This window comes from Oreochromis aureus, linkage group 15 (assembly GCF_013358895.1).
Source record: "Oreochromis aureus strain Israel breed Guangdong linkage group 15, ZZ_aureus, whole genome shotgun sequence".
In the NCBI taxonomy this organism is placed as follows: Eukaryota; Metazoa; Chordata; class Actinopteri; order Cichliformes; family Cichlidae; genus Oreochromis; species Oreochromis aureus.
This window is the reverse complement of record NC_052956.1, coordinates 29,418,635-29,438,827: the sequence shown is the minus strand read 5'-3', so window position 1 is coordinate 29,438,827 and position 20,193 is coordinate 29,418,635. Positions and strand designations below refer to the sequence as shown.

General features: G+C 41.5%; 2 protein-coding genes across 3 annotated transcripts; both read left to right on the top strand.

Annotated features, from left to right (window-relative positions):
- The first annotated feature begins 132 nt into the window (after positions 1-132).
- Positions 133-7,637, top strand: ephx1 (epoxide hydrolase 1, microsomal (xenobiotic)). The gene is made up of 9 exons (XM_031732187.2): positions 133-276; positions 1,559-1,753; positions 1,860-2,040; positions 2,113-2,331; positions 3,145-3,274; positions 3,473-3,687; positions 3,872-3,980; positions 4,387-4,509; positions 4,734-7,637. Exons 2-9 carry the CDS (start codon positions 1,571-1,573, stop codon positions 4,942-4,944), a joined length of 1,371 nt encoding a protein of 456 aa, XP_031588047.1. The 5' UTR covers positions 133-276; positions 1,559-1,570; the 3' UTR covers positions 4,945-7,637.
- Positions 7,638-8,033: 396 nt separating this feature from the next.
- Positions 8,034-11,095, top strand: LOC116314229 (transcription factor 24-like). Of its 2 annotated transcripts, none has more exons than XM_031732193.2 (4): positions 8,034-8,872; positions 9,548-9,700; positions 9,828-9,992; positions 10,548-11,095. In XM_031732193.2, the coding sequence occupies exons 1-4, from the start codon at positions 8,702-8,704 to the stop codon at positions 10,674-10,676; spliced, it is 618 nt and encodes a 205-aa protein (XP_031588053.1). In that variant the 5' UTR covers positions 8,034-8,701; the 3' UTR covers positions 10,677-11,095. The 2 variants fall into 2 exon arrangements, with proteins under 2 accessions (XP_031588053.1, XP_031588052.1); XM_031732192.2 differs by having other exon boundaries at positions 8,110-8,872; positions 9,545-9,700.
- The last annotated feature ends 9,098 nt before the right edge of the window (positions 11,096-20,193 follow it).

Sequence of the window (20,193 nt, the reverse complement as noted above, 5' to 3'; positions counted from 1 at the left end):
CCATTTTCCCCTGCTTTTTATTTCCCAACCAATTTAAAAACTTTTTTTTTTCATAAAATACTACAACCCCCATGATCCCTTTCTGATATCCCCACATGCATTTGGTTTCCAGGACAAAAGTCAGTTCTTGCCTGTTCCAGGGGCGGGAAGGAAACGCTGGTTTCACAGTGGAGCAGAAAAGCGCCGCCAGCAGCAAGCAGCCTTCTGGACCGGACCTTTAATAATAAAACTGCGAAGAGCTGTGTTACTTTTCTGACTGCTGAAACAATCTGAAAGGTGCGTTTACGGCCACCTAGCATAGCTCCGGGAAAGAGCTCGGTGTGATTAACTTTGACATAAATAGTGCGTAGGAAAGCTCCCACTGTGTCGTCGTCAGTTTTTGTTAGTGACTTATAGCTTTATGATAATACCTGTGAGAAAAATATCAATATCATATATAAACAAGTCCTATCTTTTTTTTTTTTTGTTTATCTATTTAAAAAAAAAAATATTATTAATAGTCATTAATCTGTGTTCGTAGCTTGACCACACTGTGGCATTTTTGGACAGATCTAGAGCTGCAGATGTATTTCTGGCTGCAGTGTTCGTGTGAATGGGGCAGTTTGTTCGAGAAAACAGACCTATTTTATTTGACTAAAGGGGCTAACAGCCACCGGGGCGCCGAACTTTATACAGTGTATCCTCTTTGAATAAATGCACACGCAAACACGGTGTCAGTCCAGACTTTTCCACCGGTGGATTGCAGTCTGACCCCGTGTTAGCTGCCTCTGATGTGTCCGGTTCGCTGCTCGGTTATCGTGGATTAATACACTGTGTGAGTGTGCGCGTGCACGATCGTGAACAGCTTTGTCATACTGCTCTGTGACTGAGGTGTTGCTCGGTCTTGCTGTCTAATTCTATTAACTCCAAAACACAAGCATACAACAGGACACTGACACTTTGTGTGCTCGACGTTTTTTCCCCTAAACTCGTGGCCATGACAACTGACTCAACTTAAGTTAAAGTCTGTCCGATCTATGGAGGACTGCTATCCTCATCAGAACTGGTCTCATTAGAAGGGCGGCTGTCATGCAGCCATTCTTAAGGAAAGGAAAAGGGGAGAAAAGGCTGAGGGATGCTAATTTACACAAGAATAAATCAACGCACCCATTTCCATTTTCCTTGAAAAATATAAGGATCCAAGGAGTGGCACAGTGGTGTATTCTGTTAGAGTATAATGAACGTGGCCAAAGTTTTAAATAATGGGATCAGCCTTGGTGCAGGTAATCCTTATTAACCAAAGTTCAGAATTCAGACTAATTCAGCAGTGACTGAACCTTCAAAATAAGAGTAAGGGGATTGTGCAGAAGTAAATCGATCACATTTTTATCGTGGATGGATGCAAACTTGTTCTTTTTTTTTTTTATTTATCTATTTTTGGAGAAAGTGACAAAACACAGGCACAGCATAGCACAGTCTATAGATGACCGATTCATGGCCCCTGTGTACCTTATGATGTCTGGGTGTAGATGTTGTTTCATTTTTTTTCCTCTGTCCTGTCTGTCATTCATTCTTGCAGACTCGTCTCATCATGTTCACAGAGGTCCTACTTGCTCTGGTGATTGGTGGACTGATCTACTTCCTGGTTCAGAGGAGTAAGAATCAGGTCCTAACAACAGAGGATGGCTGGTGGGGTTCTGGAGCACCCTGTGATGCTGGGGAGGATGACACCATCCGCTCCTTCAGGGTAACCACCAGCGATCAAGAGCTGGAGGTTAGTTTCCCTCTCATTTGGTCCCACAGGATAGATGGTGCATTTACTGCTGAGAAATTCCACCTCACACACATAGACTTGTACATCTTCTCTTATTTCCTGTCAGGACCTCTACAGGAGGATTGATCTGACTCGTCCTTTTCCCTCGCTGGAAGACAGCCAGTTTAATTATGGCTTCAACTCGCAGTACCTGCAGAAGGTGGTCTCTTACTGGAGAAATGAGTTTGACTGGAGGAAGCAGGTCGACAAGCTCAACCTGTACCCTCACTTCAAAACCAAGATTGAGGGTGAGGCTCAGCTGGCACGTTCATGAAGAAGAATGCTGTTGGTTGTCTCTAACCTGTTAAAAATCTGTCCAGGCATTGATATCCATTACCTGCATGTGAAACCCAAAAAGGTGCCAGAAGGGACGAGTGCTGTTCCACTGATTATGGTCCATGGCTGGCCTGGCTCCTTCTATGAGTTCTATGGATTGATCCCTATGCTCACAGACCCGTCAAACCCACACGACCTTGTGTTTGAGGTGGTGTGTCCCTCCATTCCAGGGTATGGCTTCTCTGAAGCACCAAATAAGAAAGGTGAGCCTGGGGATTTCTTTACTTTGGCTAGATTATCCCATCATCACTGTAAGGCTTGTCACAGTATCACTAGACTCTTTTATCATGGTCAAAGACTTTAAAATAACCATAATTCCTAAAGGGGAAATTTAAAAAACTACGCTGCACCCAACTTGTTAATAAAAGTTGGGTGCAGTGTAGTTTTTTGGTGATTAGTAAACCCTAAGCCTAAGCAGTCACAAAGTGTACAAAGGATATTAAATACACAAAACAGCGTAAATCCAGGTTGACCCTAATAAGCTAAGTAAGAAAGAAGGGGACCTTCCTCATCTTCCTATCCCAGCTACCATTACCCTGGAGAGGTCGCACAGAGAAAAAATCAGAAATCAGGCACTTTTTCATATGTGCACACATCCACTTTTTATAAATGAGCAACATGATTAGCTGCTTCTCAACTGTGTCTCTCAACTGTAGTGGTTGGACTGCAGATGGTGGCAGCAGTACTCGGCAGGTTTAGTGTAGCGCCACATGAACTTCTTGCAGAGCTAAATTGGAGTTGCCCTTTAGCTCACAGCTGAGCTCCAGATGTTAAGATGATAAAGTTGCAGTTGGTCTGACTGTAAGGATGAGATCCTCTCTGGAGAAGCAGCTGATTTATATAAGTTATCACAATTAGATCAGAGAGACCTGGTCAGTGAGCCAGCTGGTAGAGAAAACATAGGATGGTCAGTGGTTAGCAGCACTAAAATAAATGTTGGAATTTACTGTTAGTAAAGTCAGTGTGTAGGAAACGCAAGGATGCTGCGTTTTCTAACTCTGTCTCCATGTAAACAGGTTTTAATTCGGTCTGTGTGGCTCGTATCTTCCACAAACTGATGAAGCGTCTGGGTTTCCAGCAGTACTACGCTCACGGTGGAGACTGGGGCTGGCTGGTCACCACCAACATGGCTCAGCTGGAACCCAAGTATGTGACACAAGAACTGCACCAAATGTACTGGGTATAAATGACGTCTTATTTAGAAATATTACACCAAATTCTGAGCATGTCGATATTTTTCTGTAGTATACTTGTTCAAAGAACAGTAGACCTCTGTGAGGCATGCAAACATTTTTGTATTTCTGGACATCTTTTTTGTAAGCAGTTTTTTTTCTTCACCCCCAGAACTGTCAAAGGCTTGCATTTGAACTTTGCCCCGCCCTCCAAGCCAGGGCTGTCCATGGCTTTGTCCATGATGCTTGGCCGGCACTTCCCTAAGTTGTTTGGCTTCACTGACTTTGATATTCAGCGATTATTTCCCTGCATGGAGAAACTGGTGGTAGAATCCATTAAAGAGACTGGCTACATGCACATCCAGGCCACCAAGCCTGACACTGTGGGTAAGAACTTGGAGAACATGGTTTCAAGCAGCATAACCCAGGTCAAGTCTGACTGGGGACCTTGGTTGCCTTTCCCTGTATTTAATATAATTGTAATCTCCCTTCAAATTATTCTATTTGCTCAAGATTCCTAAAAATATTTTGTGCACATTGAATTATATTTTACTTTCTTACTTTCCTTGAGGTCGAGGGCTGAATGACTCTCCAGTGGGTCTAGCTGCCTATATTCTGGAGAAGTTCTCTACGTGGACGAGCCATGATTTCAGGAACCTGGACGATGGAGGACTCACACGGTGAATACAACAGAATATTAGAATATGTCCCACTAATATTAGTGGAACCCCACCCCAACCAGTGGGAACAGATGGCTGCCCCTCACTGAGCCTGGTTGTGCTGGAGTTTTCTTCCTGTTAAAAGGGAGCTTTTCCTTCCCAGTGTTGCCAAAGTGCTTGCTCATAGGGGGTCATCTGATTGTTGGGTTTTTCTCTCTATGTATTATTGTAGGGTCTACCTTACAAAATAAAGCACCTTGAGGCGACTGGTGTTGTGATTTGGTGCTGTATGAATAAAACTGAATCGAAGGTGATAAGAAGTTGTGAATTTGAGTAGTAGCATGTGTATTAGCAGTGTTGTCTATTCTGAAATAGGCTTGTTTCCTTAGTTTTTCAGTCATCAGTAGTCTTATAACATGTATTACAGGAAGTTCTCTCTGGATGACCTGCTGACAAACATCATGATCTATTGGACCTCTGGCTGCATTATCTCCTCCATGAGGTTCTACAAGGAAAACTTTGGCCAAGGTCTTGATGCTCCACATGCAAAGTGAGTGAGAACAAATGCTCATTCTCTCATAGCTGTTATTAATACCAAATTCCCATAAAGCACATCAGCAACATCTTATTAGTTGAAAGGTGTTTGTTGTTAACAGTCTTCAACAGCTCTGTGCCACCCAGCTTTGTCATTTAAAAACCTAATTTTGAAATATTCAGAATGACTTGTTTAATAAAATGTAATGCTGATTCACAACTGTCACCTTCTCCTCCCAGGATACCAGTCTTTGTCCCCACGGGCTTCGCCTGTTTCCCCAACGAGTTGATGCACACGCCCAAGCTGTGGGTCAAACAGAAATACTGTAAACTTGTGACCTTTACTCCCATGGACCGCGGTGGTCATTTTGCTGCTATGGAAGAGCCCCAACTGATGGCAGAGGACATCCAGAAGTTCACAAAGATTGTGGAAGGGAAGGTGAAAGAGTAGAGGGTGGACTAACAAATACAGATATATGAACAGACATCACCTGGGACAAAGTTCTGAGCAGTAAGTGGACATAGACTCTGATTCTAGATGAAGTAAGCTTTGTATTTCTTATCTGCAGTGGATTCTGTAAGATATCATAGCTCTCTAAGTGGCACTATGATAAAGTCATATGCAGTGTTAATGGTGAAATAAAGAGTGGTGACTGTAATTGAAAGTCTGTTGAGAGGTTGGGTTACTATGAAAATATAAAAATTACAGCTTGTTTTCAATCTACTGTTTAGAATTTGAGGCTACACCTTTCATTCTTAAACTTGCAGTTTATTTTTATGAAATTTATGTAAAAGTTGGACGTAGTCTCTGGTGAAAACTGGAGCTTAAACCAGCATTCTTGCTAAAGGCCAGCAGGGGTTGGCAAATCTGATTAGAGAAATGATCCTGTTTGTATAGTAGTCTATGGAACAACCGCACAGCTCCTCACTTGATCTGAGCCCTCAGTAAAAACTTTACTGATGGGCTTTTGATGTCAACTGATGGTTTCATGTCTTGTTAAATATAAAATGATACCATCTTTGCATTCTTTTTGATCTACTTGGAGTAAAGTAGGTAACAAAACAAGGTAAAGTCGCACAGCTGCAGTTATGATTGTGCAGTCTCTCAGTTTCTCAGTCAGATTTACCCTCCCCCATGATGTCTGGTTTCAAAACATCAAGATGGCAATAGTTACGAGGTTGAAGTCAAGGTTTAAAATAGCTACAAAGTAGTGGGTGATGTCACAGTGGTTGGATCCATCTTTTATGTCTGTGAAGGTTCTCAGTCGTCCAGGTCATCGTAGTCTAAGGAGCTTGGAAAGAAAAGCGTCTGGACTCCATCTTTTATGTTCAGTCTATTTTAAAAAACACAACCTTTCTGGAAGTTCCCGCTCCATGAATCCAGGGGTCCGTTCACTAGTTTCTAACTTCCTTACAGCATCTCTCAGCCTCGTAGTTGTGAGAACAGTTTCTAAGCAGCTGCAGATGGGAGGTTAGGGGGCACATGGCGGGATTGTGTTGACAGCATAAACAAGGTGCCAGGCATTCCTCTGACTGATAGCATGAAACCTCTCCACTTAAGCCACAACAATAATAACATTTGATTGCCTTAAAGCTTCAGGTTATGTTTTAATTTTTTTTTTCAGAGTAATTTAAAACTAACTTGGAAGTTGAAAAGCTTTGAAGTCAGACGTCTGTTGAAACATTCCACAACTTCTTATGCAGATGATCCTTTACTGCCTTGGAGTTACTTGCCAGGGTCTGTAACGTGCATCAGATTTACATCTTGTGTCAGTTAGCTTTTGATTGGCTGCAGTTTACCCCGCCTTGATGTTGGTGCAAGTTAATTTAAAATATATATTTTACTATCATGACTAGAAATTCCTCATTCGAGGCCTAACAATACAGTGACAGTGCTGCAAAACAAGTTAAATCACAATCAGAGCTGATGATGTCTCTTTAAGAGTTTACTTGTGTATCTGCTGTTGCCTTTAAAAGTCATTAAAGATTTCAAATTCAGAACTGTAAGCTGCAATTTTGTGTATATTGCCTTTCCAAAATCACCAGACTGACCTCTGGCTCCATTTTAAACCCAATAAAACTGACGCTTCTTTAAATCTCTGTATTTCAGTTTCAGTTTTTGACACTCTGACACAGCTCCACTGCTAAAGACTCGTTTTGAGAAGTATGTGTAAACTTTACTGTGTGTTTGCATGTTTCTGACGTTTCTTCTGTGTAGAAATGTAAGAAAGCCACAGATCCAAACTGGTTCCCACTCATTTTGCAGTTGGATTCTGTAATTCAGACGATGTTTAAAATGTCCCACATGTCTACACAGTCTAGACGTGTGATAATTCAAGTTGTGATTTGAAATGGTAGCTAATGGGAGTGTTGTTACATTACCACTTTGTCCAAAATTAACTTTATTGTAATTGTGCATAAGATTTTATTACTTTGTTACAAGTTGGAGTGCCTTTGAAAAGCTGTTATTCGTGGCGGTCTTTGGTTAAGATGTGAAGCCTGAAAACTGCAACCTGGGATCAAATATTTGAAATTTTGCAAACAAACTCAAAAGGTATGACTCTAGATATAAGACTAAATTATATATTTAGTTGTCAACAATGGAATACAAGTAGCCTAGATTGTTTTTTTGTTTTATTCCAAATCTGTGCTTTTTGGCTAAAGCTGAGCTTCATTGTTTGTTGTAATTATAATTGTGTTCTTCAGTAAGCAACCCAAGTCCAAATGTCTTTGGCTCTAGTGGAATTTTTTATTCATAAGTCACTCTGACCTCTGCAGAAAATATTTTAATCTTTCTGTCCTGCCAAACGGTGTTCCTCCAGACTCTTTGCATGAGTTTGTGTGTCCGGTATATTTCTTTGTATTAAAACGTTTTATCGTAGTTATAGTGTGTTTGTTTGAGGCCTGTATTCACCAGCTTGAGTGAGTTTCAGCAGAAAGAAACTTTTCATTCCCATCACATCGATTTTTAATGTAAACTCTGATCAGATTAAGTAATTCTTATGTAATCCGCTTTCCTAAACAGTCTTTTGTGTTTGTGGGATCTAATAAGTGAATTATGCGGATGTGCTTGTCCAGCTTTGCGTTATTAAAAAGCTTATCCGGTTCTGAGTTTCAGTAATCCAGATAAGGGCTAAAATGCTCCACATGCCTGCTGTGTCTGTTCTTGCTAACCTGCTTGGGTGACCTTTGCTGCGTGTCACGTGCTTCTCTGTGAGAATAAAACCTTTGAGGCAGATTTTGATTTCAGGCTCAGTTCTCCGTTTCATACATGGAACAGGAAGCTGAGCCTCACTGCTAGGGTTGCCCAAGATTTTGGATTTGACAGCTCTGACTAGCTTGCTAATCCTAAACACTTGCTGGTGTGATGTACAGCATTAGCTTGCCACAAAATCAGATTCATGACTGTTCAAGTCAAAAGTGCTCCAAGGCCATAAATGTCTTCAGACTGTCCAAAATGTATTTCTCACTGCTCGGTAACATCCAATGTCGCGCTGCCCCAGAATTCTGTTTCCACTGCGGTCCAGCTGTTAGCACAGCTTTGAGGTTCCCAAGGCCCCCACAGTGCCCTGGCTCAGGACACCCTCCCAGAGCAATACTCCCCCAGGCCTGACTGCCTGCCTGCAACTCTTGGCAACCAAGCAGCCAGGGGGAGGATCAGGATGACCGTGCGGCTGAGATAAGGACCACATGAAGTTCCCCGCATTACCTCACCCGATAAGGAAACGAGCAGAGATTCACAGAAAGCCAGAGAGAGAGGGATAGAGACAGAGACGGTCAGACTTGGGAGGATGTCTCTGGGTGGACGGTGATGTGCAGAGAAGCAGCCATTGTTTAAGGGTCTGGGTGGAACGGGGGTCCCACAGAAGTCTCATGAACTCTCCAGAGGAGCTTGGAGCTGCCCGCAGCAGGAAATCATCTCATAAATGGCTTCATGAGATCAGATGAGCATTTCTGCTGTTCTTCACTCAACTAGTCACATCTCATATCAAGATTTGACTTCAAAAATGTGCTCACACTAGATGAAGGGATGACCTCAGATTCTGTTCTCTTTTGGGTCCAGCAAAGTACCTAGGAAAAGAAAGTATCTCTCACAGCAATCTCCAGTACTGGAAAATAAAGCTTCATCCGTCCAATGAAAACACACTGACTGTAATTTAATTTCTCGAGACTTGAAGGGAATCTACTGCAGCACTTTGGCAGCGCTCATGGCAGCGAATCCTCTGGAAGGTCTCATGTCGGTTGCAGAAAACCACCGGCTGGTTTCTGGCTGCGCAGCCGAGCCGCAGAGCCGGCAGCCTCTTTCGTCCCAGAGCCCAGCCTCCCCGCACGGACACAAGCTGAGCAGCGTACGCAGCAGTCGGGAGTCCAAGAAGTGGGTGAGTTTGAAATAATGCTCCAGGTTTTTTTCCTATTCTCAAACTCAAACATGACCCTGATTTTGCAGACAAATTATGCAATGCAGTGATTGATTCCAGCAGCTGGTGGGAGACTGCAAAATCTTTCTTACATGATATGAAGAATTTCATGAGAACATCTAAAATATTTGTGTTTATTTAAAGTAGCCAAATATAGTCAGTAATTTTCTCAGCTGTGGCACAGACTCATACAGTGTGTGGAGGATCTTCTATCTTCCGAGGTCTGGTTCAATCAGTTTGTATTAACCATAGTGACATGGAAACGTTGAGAAACCCAGACTATTATAGAAGGGCGCTTGGAGAACAAACAAAGTAGTTGCTGTGTCACCTTGTTGACTTACATGCGAGCGGCAGCGATCATGTGTGGATGTGTGCTGATGAAATGTTTGTGAGCAGACTGCTTGGGTCTGTCCTGCAGGTTGACCTGTTTTCTTTTCCATTAATGCAGAACTTAAAGAGAGAGCAGCAGTGTTTCGTACACTGTCAGAGCAGCTTCATGAATATTCTCTTTATTTTCTCTACTACCTGAAAGCACCAATAATGCAGTCACAAAATCGAAACGCTTTTATTTCTTTTCGTAATATTTGATAATCAGTTTGCAGAAATGTCAGGTTCTCGGCATGCTCTTTGCAGCAGGTACAATCAGTGTGCGGGTCCAGGTCAAACCCCGGTTCTGGTTGTGGGTCCGCAGTCCTGAACAGGGCGCTGAGGGCTCAGCACTCCCCGGAAAACGCAGCCCGAGAGAGGAGCAGAGTACGCAACCTGCGGCAGGCCTTTCACACTCTGCAGGTACAAAACACACACACTTGCCTCAGAGCTGTTACGTTACACTGCACTCTCAGTAGTTCTGCTGTACGCCCATCTTTGGTGACGGCTGAAAAAGAGGCCATTACAGCTGCTTCTCCCTTCTTTGCAGGCAGCTCTACCTTCAGTCCCACCTGACACCAAGCTCTCCAAGTTGGATGTTCTGGTTCTGGCTACTAACTACATAGCTCACCTGACAGAGACCCTAGACCAAGGAGGGACGCTAACTGAGCACACGCTGCCCTCAAGGCCGGGTGGATACCTGCATCCTGTTAAGGTTAGGAAGTGACGGCTCACTGCCTTCCATGCTATGCTCATTATTGTCTTACATATATTATACAACTTGAAATACTACTTGATAATTGGCCATCACTAGTCAATAATCTGTTCATTGTGCCTGCGCAAAATACCTTTAGCTACAGTCAAGTAAAAAAGGTTTTCACAGGATTCTCTGCAGTTCCTAGATGCACCTTTAGCGCTTGCATGTGAACTAAAGGGGTGCTGACACTCGATGGACTTGATTGACAGAGCATCATTAGTGTGAGTGCACCTGTGTAAAAGCAGATGTTTTGGCAGTTTACTGGTCTGGAAAATTCAGGTGTTTGTTAACACAGTGCCATGAAGTAAGAGCTATACCTCAGAATCTCCAGGCATCAGTTAGCATGTTAAATGTTAACGTTGGTCTCAGTTAGACTGAACAAGTGTGGCTTGTTCACACGTTGAGTGTAATGAGCTGGTTCAAACGCATTTTGCAGAATGTGTAGCTGTTCTTACATTTATCCAGAGTCACGCTGGACGTCTGATCACAGACTTAATCTGTGTTTCTTCTCAGAAATGGCCCATGCGTTCTCTGCTCTACTGTGGGAGTGTGGGAGAGCTGCTGTCAGCCAGTCAGATGACTCCACCTGGACAGGACAGGACACACCCACTGAGTCCTACCTTAGAAGGAGACGATGAGTGAAAGCCTGTTTTACGCTGTTTTATATCTTTAATCGTAACCAGCTATCTGTAGCAAAGGAGACATCAAAAGACACTCATGTGCAGAGATGGGCAAATTTCAAAGGATGTGGTGCACCGCTGCTGACGTGTGCTTAAAGATGAACAAGGCAGACATTTTTATGTTACATTTAAACAAAGATGTTTTTGTCAAATTACTTTTTTTAATCTAAATGTGGAAGTTAAATGAACTTTAATGAACCTGCAGCTAAGTTTTTACTTTCTGGTGTTGGATTTCTTTCTTTTAAATTAAATTTGTGGTCATGTGTCTTAAACAGAAAATAAAATGTGTTTGTGGAAAAAAATCATATTTTCCCTGTAAGGAAGAGTCACCTGTTTGCTTTTTTCTTTTTTTTAAAATAAAGTATAAGTTTGTGAGGTTTTCCTACTTTATTATTTGAATGAGTATGTGGGGGGGAATGAAAAGGATGAGCAGTGAGGGAGGGATTGTTGTGGGAACACAGCATCTGTCTGATCACTGAGTGTTCATTACAGCAGTGCCACAGAATGTAACCTAACGGCTCACACAGGTTCATTAATGTGTAGAGTCCTATACAACTCATCCCATCCATGCTCGACCTACCCCAAATGATCTCCTTGTAACATAAAAACACAGAGATTGTAATTATCAGAAATGACTCCAGAATAGCTCTGTGCTGTTTTTGAGCCTGTAGAGTTACTGAGCAGTAAAGTGAACATCACTGAAAATGTCCAGAGTGCCACCAGACCCCCACCAGCAGCTTGTTCACCGACCTTCCATCCCTCAACTTTTAAGTTTTAAGAGTTTTTTAGACTGCAGTAATCGATAATGATGGAAAAGGATCCAGGTTGAATTTAAGTGAAATAAAGTTCTATTTATTATCTGTTTTTGCTACAAAAATCACATGAATTCACTTTTATTTCTCCCCACCTCTATCCACCTGCCCCACCAGTGAGGCCCACCCACAGTCTGACCGACACTTTGTACAATACTGCAAAGACAAATCCAACAGTCCTCTGTTCATGAAATGTGAGGAAATGTGACAACTACCAATTACAGTTTCAAATATAAATAAGTTGTTTCTGGGAAGCTCCTATTTGGAGACTTTAGCAACTGGTGATCTGTCCAGGTTCATGCACAGCTGGACTTACTTCAAACTAAATCATTCCAGTCTGTTGTAAGCAGTGACCAGTGCACTGGGGTCATCATACAGTTAAAAAAGACGTTTGGTAAGAGAGAAGCAGATGTTGTATATCACACTTTTATCTGTTTGCCTTGAACCACCAAACCCCCCAAAACAAAAGCAGCTAAAAGAAAAAAGAAGGTGAAATTTCAGAGTTGTTTATGGATGTTTTGGATCTTTTACTCTGGAGATTCAGCACACTCTGTGTGCAATTATAATAACTTCATTTCTGACTAAAACCCAATTGTATGATCTCTAAAGACATCCTCCTTTAAAAAGCAACCTCCCCTGACATTAGTGTGCTGTGATTGAACAACGCTTTGAGATAAAAACGCTCCCCACTTTTTTCCCACTCAAGTCATATTTCACTGACTCTCATATTTGTGCTGAATGATTACGATGTTGTTTTAAAAATAAGAACCTGAACCAGTAAGTCACGTGGATATGTTTGTCGGGTGTAGTACAGATGGGAGACAAGACTAACTGGAAGCGTCTCCCCCTTGAACAAAATGGGCTCAGCTCCACAAGCAACAGCCCTACGTTCAAGGCTACTTCTATAAATCTGTCTGGGGTTGGGGGGGGAGGGGGTTCTCCTCGATTTCCCATGTGTAGCGATGACTAATTTGGAGCTGCCGCATTCTGACTACTACAGCAGAGGTTACAGAGGGGCAAGCTGGACTATTTGGTAAAGTAACAACAACGTGAGTCTGTGAGTGTGCAAAAAAATCAAAAAACAAACTCAAACCCTTGAAATGTTTTATTTAAGTTAATCTGGAAACAGTGAATAATGACACGCTCATGCTGTTGTAGGAAAGTTTTTCTATCAACCGACATCAACACTTCCTTTTCTCCTTGAAGGACATGGACCACAGCGCTGAAAATGTCAAAAGTCCAATTTTATATGTTTTTTTTTTTTTTAAACCCACTGTTAACTTGTTTGATGCATGATGTAGTTTATTTAATTTTTTTGTAAAAAATAAATAAAGGCTAGAGTTTTTAGCCTTTATTGCTGCAGGATAATAGAAAGAAGAGCATGAGCTCGAAGGAAGACTGGGGGAAGAGACACAGCAAGTGAGCCTCTGCATTAGCCTTACAACCTGTGGCTCAACCCAGTGAGTTGAACCAAGACCTCCACAATGTCATTTCTACCTAGAGATGGACCGATCCGATATTACGTATCGGTATCGGTCCGATACTGACCTAAATTACTGAATCGGATATCAAATAAAAAATGTAATCGATCCATTAAATATCAAAAAAGCACCTCACAAAACTTGCGACATGGCAACTCTGCTCATAACCGTAGCACGTCGGAGCAGTGTGCTCACGTGATAGAGCGGCTGTGTGTATTTGTAGCCACTACCAAACCAGCATTTCATTTCCGAGGAAGTTATCCCAGAGAGAAGTAAAGCAAGTGTGTAAGTTCATCTCTGAATGTTTGTAAAGCGTTCCCATGTTAAGCTTAACAACCGATATATGGAGCGACTGCCTCTCTCTCTCCCTCACCTTCCTGCTGCTACTTCCATCGTGAAACTGCTTAATGATCAGCTGATCGGCTTTTCTGTCGCGAGTCCGTCTCTCTTCTTTGTTTTTGGCCCACTTTGCACCAGAAAGAGGAAACCAGCGGCTGAACAACAGCAGCACGTTTAAGCTTGATAAGATGTTGTTAGAATTTATTTAATATTACTTTCTACACCAGGATCCTTTTCTACGTAGCTGACGGCTGGTAACTGTGCAGGGGCGGATCTAGCAAAGTTTAGCCAGGGGGGCCGATAGGGCATGAACAGGGAAAAGGGGGCACAAAGACATACTTTTCTTTCTTATTCTCATTTAAAATATCTAGCCAAAGTTTTAATCTGATGTAAAATGTATAGAAGTCCATTACTGTATATAGTAACTGTTAAGGCTAATATACCCTAGTAAGCTATAGTACTTTTTCCTTTGGGAAAGTACCATCTGTGCAGTCTGCAATTCTGTTGAAGAAAGATGTTGAATCTATTTAATTATTCTTGAAAAATAATTTATTTCTGTGCATTTTTTTTCCCACACTGCATCAAATTAAAGTTGATTACGTCGATTAAGCATCATGAGGTGGAGGGTGGGGGGTGGTTCCCTATTTTTTTTTTGCTGGGAGTTTGCAACCCTATTAGTTAGGTTGCTTAATATTTCTGCTAAGTACTCTTTAAAATACCAGAATAGGGAGGATGGAGTAGGTTTAAGTTTATTAGATTGATCAGTATTGCTGAACTATGAAATATTTTGGGCGCAGTGTATTTTTTACATACAGGTATAACAGAATATCTTTAGTGTTATTGTTTATTTAAACTTGAGTATGAACTTATACAAAATGCAGCAAGATATTTAAAAAACCGTTTTATTGATTAAAAAACACACTATATCGGATTCATATCGGTATCGGCAGATATTCAAATTTGTGATATCGGTATCGGACATAAAAAAGTGGTATCGTGCCATCTCTATTTCTACCTGAACTTCTTCAACTACTTTCAGGACTTTCACTTCCACTGACCACATCCAAAGTGACACAACAACATATATCAGTGCTTGCACTTAAATGTCCTCTTTTTCAGAACTTATATCTTAACCACTGCTTCATTCAATTCAATTCAGTTTTATTTATACAGCGCCAACAACAGTTGCCTCAAGGCGCTTTACACTGTAAGGTAGACCCTACAATAATACATAGAGAGAAAAACCCAACAATCGCTTGACTCCCTACGAGCAAGCACATTGGTGACAGTGGGGAGGAAAAACTCCCTTTTAACAATAAGAATTCTCCGACAGAACCAGGCTCAGGGAGGGGCGGCCATCTGCGGTGACCGGTTCATAACTTCTAACGTTTCCTAAATGCATTCTGTTCTAGTTGTTGTTACTCCACCGGGATGGAGGCGTTGTGTTCTAGGCTTGCCTGTCCATAAATATCTTGAGAGAAGTTCTTCACAAAAGTTAAGGGGAAATGTACCAGTTTACCACCCTTTCTTTTACCAACACCCTGTAAATGTTTGGACGTAGGAAATAACTTGCTGTAGTTTTGTAAAAAAAAGTTTTGTAATATGTGCAGAAGACTATTTGGCATTATCCCTCAGAAATAAGCAAGGCCTTCCCTGAAAAGGCAGCATTTCATTATTATTGAGGCCTTCACAGATGAGAAAGTTACCAGAACCATATGCATTAATAACCCCCATAAAACCATAGGCTTTGAACTGTGCCCTGGTAACGAGCTGGGTGGTCTCTCTCCCCTCTAGCCCAAAGGACATGCCCATTATTTCCAAAGGTGAATTCAGAGTGTGGCTGGTTAGCCCAGAGGACAGTTTTCCCCACATCTCTTCAGTCCATTCATCCCTGACTTTGGACATTTTGCAGTGTGTACAGGAAATTGGCTCTGTAATTTGATTCTTTTTTAAACTACGTGCTGTAGATGATGGAGTCCACACATTGTTTGCTACATTATTTTAAAAAAAGGTGAGATGTTCCAACTGCTATCTTATTTTTTTGCCATCTCTGTCTGACCATTTTTAAAATGTGTTGCTGTTATCAATATCAGAATGAGTGTCAAACTGATAATTAGATTTTTTGGTTTTACAATATTTTCTCTTAAGTATGGATGGACGGGGCTAAAATAATTTTATTGGATTCTGTTCATTTATTATGTATGAGTTTAGATAGCATCCCAGCTCTTCTGATGTTGGTTTTACCATAGGTGTACTTACAGTAATACATACAGTGCATCAGAACGCCTACACTTGATGGAACAACTCCATGTACAGGCCAGTGAGAGCCCTTAAAGTACACTCTTTATGTGTATGTGTATGTGTGTGTGTGTGTGTGTTTGTCCAAGCTTCCATCTAAAGACAGCTATTTATGCCATTGGAAGAGCTTCAACAAAGTGTGTATCCAAAGTGTCTGCCCCCTCACTGCCTCATGCTGGGAGATAATAGACATATTTTTACTATCTTGTGCTCATTATGGCCGGTACATGCTGATTACAGGCTCGATTTATGAAGCTCTGAGGCCACACTCCCCTTTGCTTTGGCCGGACCTCTGCTGGAACTGTATGGAAGTCCAGGGAGATCACAATGAGCAGGAGGAGGAAGAAGATGAGTGGAGAGGAGTAGAAATGATGGAGTAGAAGGGAGGGTAGAGGAGAAGAGTGTGAGAGCAGAGAGAACGGGATAAAAGATAAATACAGAACGAGAACAAAGGACAGGAGAAGAGAGCGAAAAAATGGACAGGAAATAATAAGACAGGGAGATTTGGGGGGGTGTGGTAGTAAAAGAAAAGCGGGATGGTCTCCTATTATTCTTTTTTGCTTCGGCGTCTGCTCCTGCATCACATTTGATCAGTCTCAGATAACATAATGCTCAACTCAAAGTTATACTTACAACTGAGCATAAGTGAATTATCACCAAGCTAAACTTGTAGGATTAATCCCGGATTTAATAATTAACAGGACATCTTTCATTCTCTTTAATTTTATATTTAACTGTGCTTTTAACTTCCACAGAGTTTTTCCCTATGTGTGGATGGTTGTCAGTCCACTGTTTACCTCAGCTGTCAATGCCGGATGAGAAAGATCCACGTCTATGTAGTCTGGAAGAGGCTGGAAAACTTTTGTGAAAGATGTCCGACACGTCAGTAAGTCAGAAAAGCTCACTTCTGAACAGTGACAGCGATCCTGAGGTGATCTCCAAAAGCTGATTCTGTTCATCTGGACGTAGCGTTTTCAGTGGGAGAAATGTTTCGACACTCATCCAAGTGACTTCTTCAGTCTCAGCTAACTGCAGGTTTTCCCAATCTTATTTGCATAATAATAATGATACCAGCCACTGAAGGAACAATGGGCTGCGAGGTCAGTTCCTTCAACATGATTATGCAAATTCTCATGACCATTGATCAACAACCACTAGTTTGTCATAATAAGAAGCCAAAAAACTACAACATGGTTATAGCTGCAGAAATGTAGAGAGAGGTGCTCAAAATTTACTGAAAGAGGAGAGTCTGTCACAAAGTACACAAACAAAGTATCTCGTATTCGTTCCAGATGTAATGTATTTGCATATTTGCAAGGTCATTAAGCCAGAGCTTTAAAGGGGTTGCATCTCTCTTCTTCCAGTGAGTGAGAATAAGTTTCTTTGCAAAGAATTTGAGACACTGAATAAAAGATGTCAACTCAATATTTTGTAACCTTGGGACAAAAAAAAAACTGTGGCAACATATCTTCAGTTAGGGAGGATTTCTGGCAGATAGGTTAAATAAAATATACCCTGAAGGTCTCTTCTTTCTCTTGAAAAGTGTAGACGATGTAAAGCTTTAAACTGAATCAAGCAGTGTCTTGCATTGTAGGAGCATTTATGGATATTCTGCAAAACTTCCTTTTGAATGTCTGTGGTTGTGATACCTAATTCTTCTTCCCATTTAGATTTCCCAATGTTATAAATGTTAATACACCTTTTTGTAGCATAGTGTCTGGACTGAACTGCTTGTGAACAGGCAGTGTGAACATACATTGTTGATTAAATAAAAGCATACCATTTGTCATATAAATTGTGTCTGGCTCTTCTTGTGGTTCCTGTGGCCATTAAAGAACATGAATTTGCCATCTCTGGAGTAAATGGATGCCTGCAGACTGGAGTAGACAGGGGTCAAACCACCAACCTTCCAATTAGTAGGTGACCTGCGCTACAGCCACCCATAAGCTTATAGCACCTGTTATTCCAAAGCGGTCTCTCATTCAAGTACTAACCAGGCCTGACCCTGCTTAGAATAGAATAGAATAGAATTCAACTTTATTGTCATTGCACATGCACAGGTACAGGGCAACGAAATGCACTTTGCATCCATCCAGAAGTGCTTTAGCCATGATATAGATATATTACAATATATATTAGCAATAATATAGATATGTAAGTATATTACAGAAATGGGTCTATTATGGTATGTTATAATGTACACGGTATGAAGTATGTTATGAATATTCTATAACTATAAGTATGTACAGGCTGTAGTGAGTACAAGCTATGTACAGGCTATGAACAGGATATAAATATGAAAAAAACTATACAGAAATATGAGATATACAGTTATACAGAAATGTGAACTATGCAAGTTATAAACAGTTGTAGGATTAAAAATTATTGTATGTACAGAATGATTATTTACACAGAACTATACAGTAGTGCAGTTAGATAAGTGAGATATGTGGATAGTTTCTACAGAGGCTATATAAAGTGCTAGTGGTTGTGAGTGGTGGTTCAGTCCATGTTATTATTGTGTGTTTGAGGGTACGGTTGTCCATCTTCTGAGATGAGATGAAATGGGGGCGTGCTCAGGGTGGTATGGCTGAAAACTGGCACATCACATTTGGTCCACACAGACATCCTGGATGAACTTGACTACCTGTGCATCCTTTGCAGGTTTCAGGTATCGCCTCATACTGCCAGTAGTGACACTGACCATAGCCAAATGCAAAACTAGTGAAAACCACCTGTCCTCTACCTGTAAAACACTTCCTGTTTTGGGGGTTGTGTCCTTGTTGCCCCTCTAGTGCACCTGTTTTTCATTTCATTAACACTGATTAACAACCCCTCTGATACTTTTCAATTCAATTCAATTTTATTTGTATAGCGCCAGATCACAACAACAGTCACCTCAAGGCGCTTTATATTGTGAAGCAGTATTATGGTATATATCATACAATAATAGATACAGAGAAAAACCCAACAATCATATGACCCCAAGTACTAACCAGGCCTGAGCAAGCACTTTGACGACAGTGGGAAGGAAAAACTCCCTTTTAACAGGAAGAAACCTCCGACAGAACCAGACTCAGGGAGGGGCGGCCATCAGTAAGATCATAATTCACGTCGGCAGTAATGACACCCGGTTACGCCAATCGGAGGTCACTAAAATTAAAATTGAATCGGTGTGTAACTTTGCCAAAACAATGTCGGACTCTGTAGTTTTCTCTGGTCCCCTCCCCAATCAGACCAGGAGTGACATGTTTAGCCGCATGTTCTCCTTAAATTGCTGGCTGTCTGAGTGGTGTCCCAGAAACGATGTGGGCTTCATAGATAATTGGCAAACCTTCTGGAGGAAACCTGGTCTTGTTAGGAGGGACGGCATCCATCCCACTTTGGATGGAGCAGCTCTCATTTCTAGAAATATGGACCAATTTATTAAATCCCCCAAAATATGACTATCCAGAGTTGGGACCAGGAAACAGAGTTGCAGTCTTACACGCCTCTCTGCAGCTTCTCTCCTCCTGCTACCCCCAAAACCCATCTCCATTGAGACTGTGTCAGCTCCCAAAAGACAAAAACAAACCAAAAACCAGCAATAAACAACTTAAACATAAAAAATCACAAAGAAAGAACAATACAGTATCCACATCTGAACCAAAGAGTAAAACAGTGAAATGTGGATTATTAAATATTAGGTCTCTCCCCTCCAAGTCTCCGTTAGTACATGACTTAATAATTGATCAACAAATCGATTTACTCTGCCTTACAGAAACCTGGTTGCAGCAGGATGAGTATGTTAGTTTAAATGAATCAACACCCCCGAGTAGGGATGGGTATCGTTTAGGTTTTATCCGATACCGGTGCCAAACCGGTACTTTTGAAACGGTGCCGGTGCTTAAACGGTGCTCAAACCGGTGCTTAAAGAATGGAGAACACAAAATTGGTCCAAAAACCTCTCATGTTCAGCTGTTTTTTTTGTAAAAAGATAACAATGTTAGCCTTTTCTGCAGCTATAGGGCATATATGTTCTCACTCTTGGCTGGAAGCAGTGCTTAAACAATGGAAAAAACACAAACTTTGTCCAAAAACCTCTCATGTTTAACTGTTTTTTTGTAAAAAGATAACAATGTTAGCCTTTTCTGCAGCTATAGGGCATATATGGTATCACTCTTGGCTGGAAGCAGTGCTTAAACAATGGAAAAACACAAACTTTGTCCAAAACCTCTCATGTTTAACTGTTTTCCACTTTTTCTTTGGTCATTTTAGCCTTTTTGGCCAGGGTGAAGGGAGTATCTGCCATCAAACAAGAAGACAGCCGCATGTAACTACGACGGTGTTTGCTAGTTCACCTTACATGCATTAATGTAATAATGTGGTTAGCGTACTCAACATTAATTACACACGAACAACATGAAGCTACTCACGCAGAGGAGAACGGCTGCTGCTGACATCATCATCCGTCATCATTTCTGCTACGCTGACAGGGCTAGGGGCCAGGACTCTACTCTTTTGGGGGGATGTTGCTAACTCCAGGTCCGCTAACAGGCACCACACCCGC

What these genes read in the sequence shown, in the direction of transcription:
- LOC116314229 (XM_031732192.2), top strand. Translation starts at nt 8,702, where the DNA reads ATGGCAGCGAATCCTCTGGAAGGTCTCATGTCGGTTGCAGAAAACCAC. An exon ending in AGGCCTTTCACACTCTGCAG is followed by an intron (nt 9,701 to 9,827) that starts GTACAAAACACA and finishes CCTTCTTTGCAG; the next exon opens with GCAGCTCTACCTTCAGTCCC. An exon ending in GATACCTGCATCCTGTTAAG is followed by an intron (nt 9,993 to 10,547) that starts GTTAGGAAGTGA and finishes GTTTCTTCTCAG; the next exon opens with AAATGGCCCATGCGTTCTCT.
- ephx1 (XM_031732187.2), top strand. Translation starts at nt 1,571, where the DNA reads ATGTTCACAGAGGTCCTACTTGCTCTGGTGATTGGTGGACTGATCTAC. An exon ending in TGAAGCACCAAATAAGAAAG is followed by an intron (nt 2,332 to 3,144) that starts GTGAGCCTGGGG and finishes CCATGTAAACAG; the next exon opens with GTTTTAATTCGGTCTGTGTG. An exon ending in ATGGCTCAGCTGGAACCCAA is followed by an intron (nt 3,275 to 3,472) that starts GTATGTGACACA and finishes CTTCACCCCCAG; the next exon opens with AACTGTCAAAGGCTTGCATT.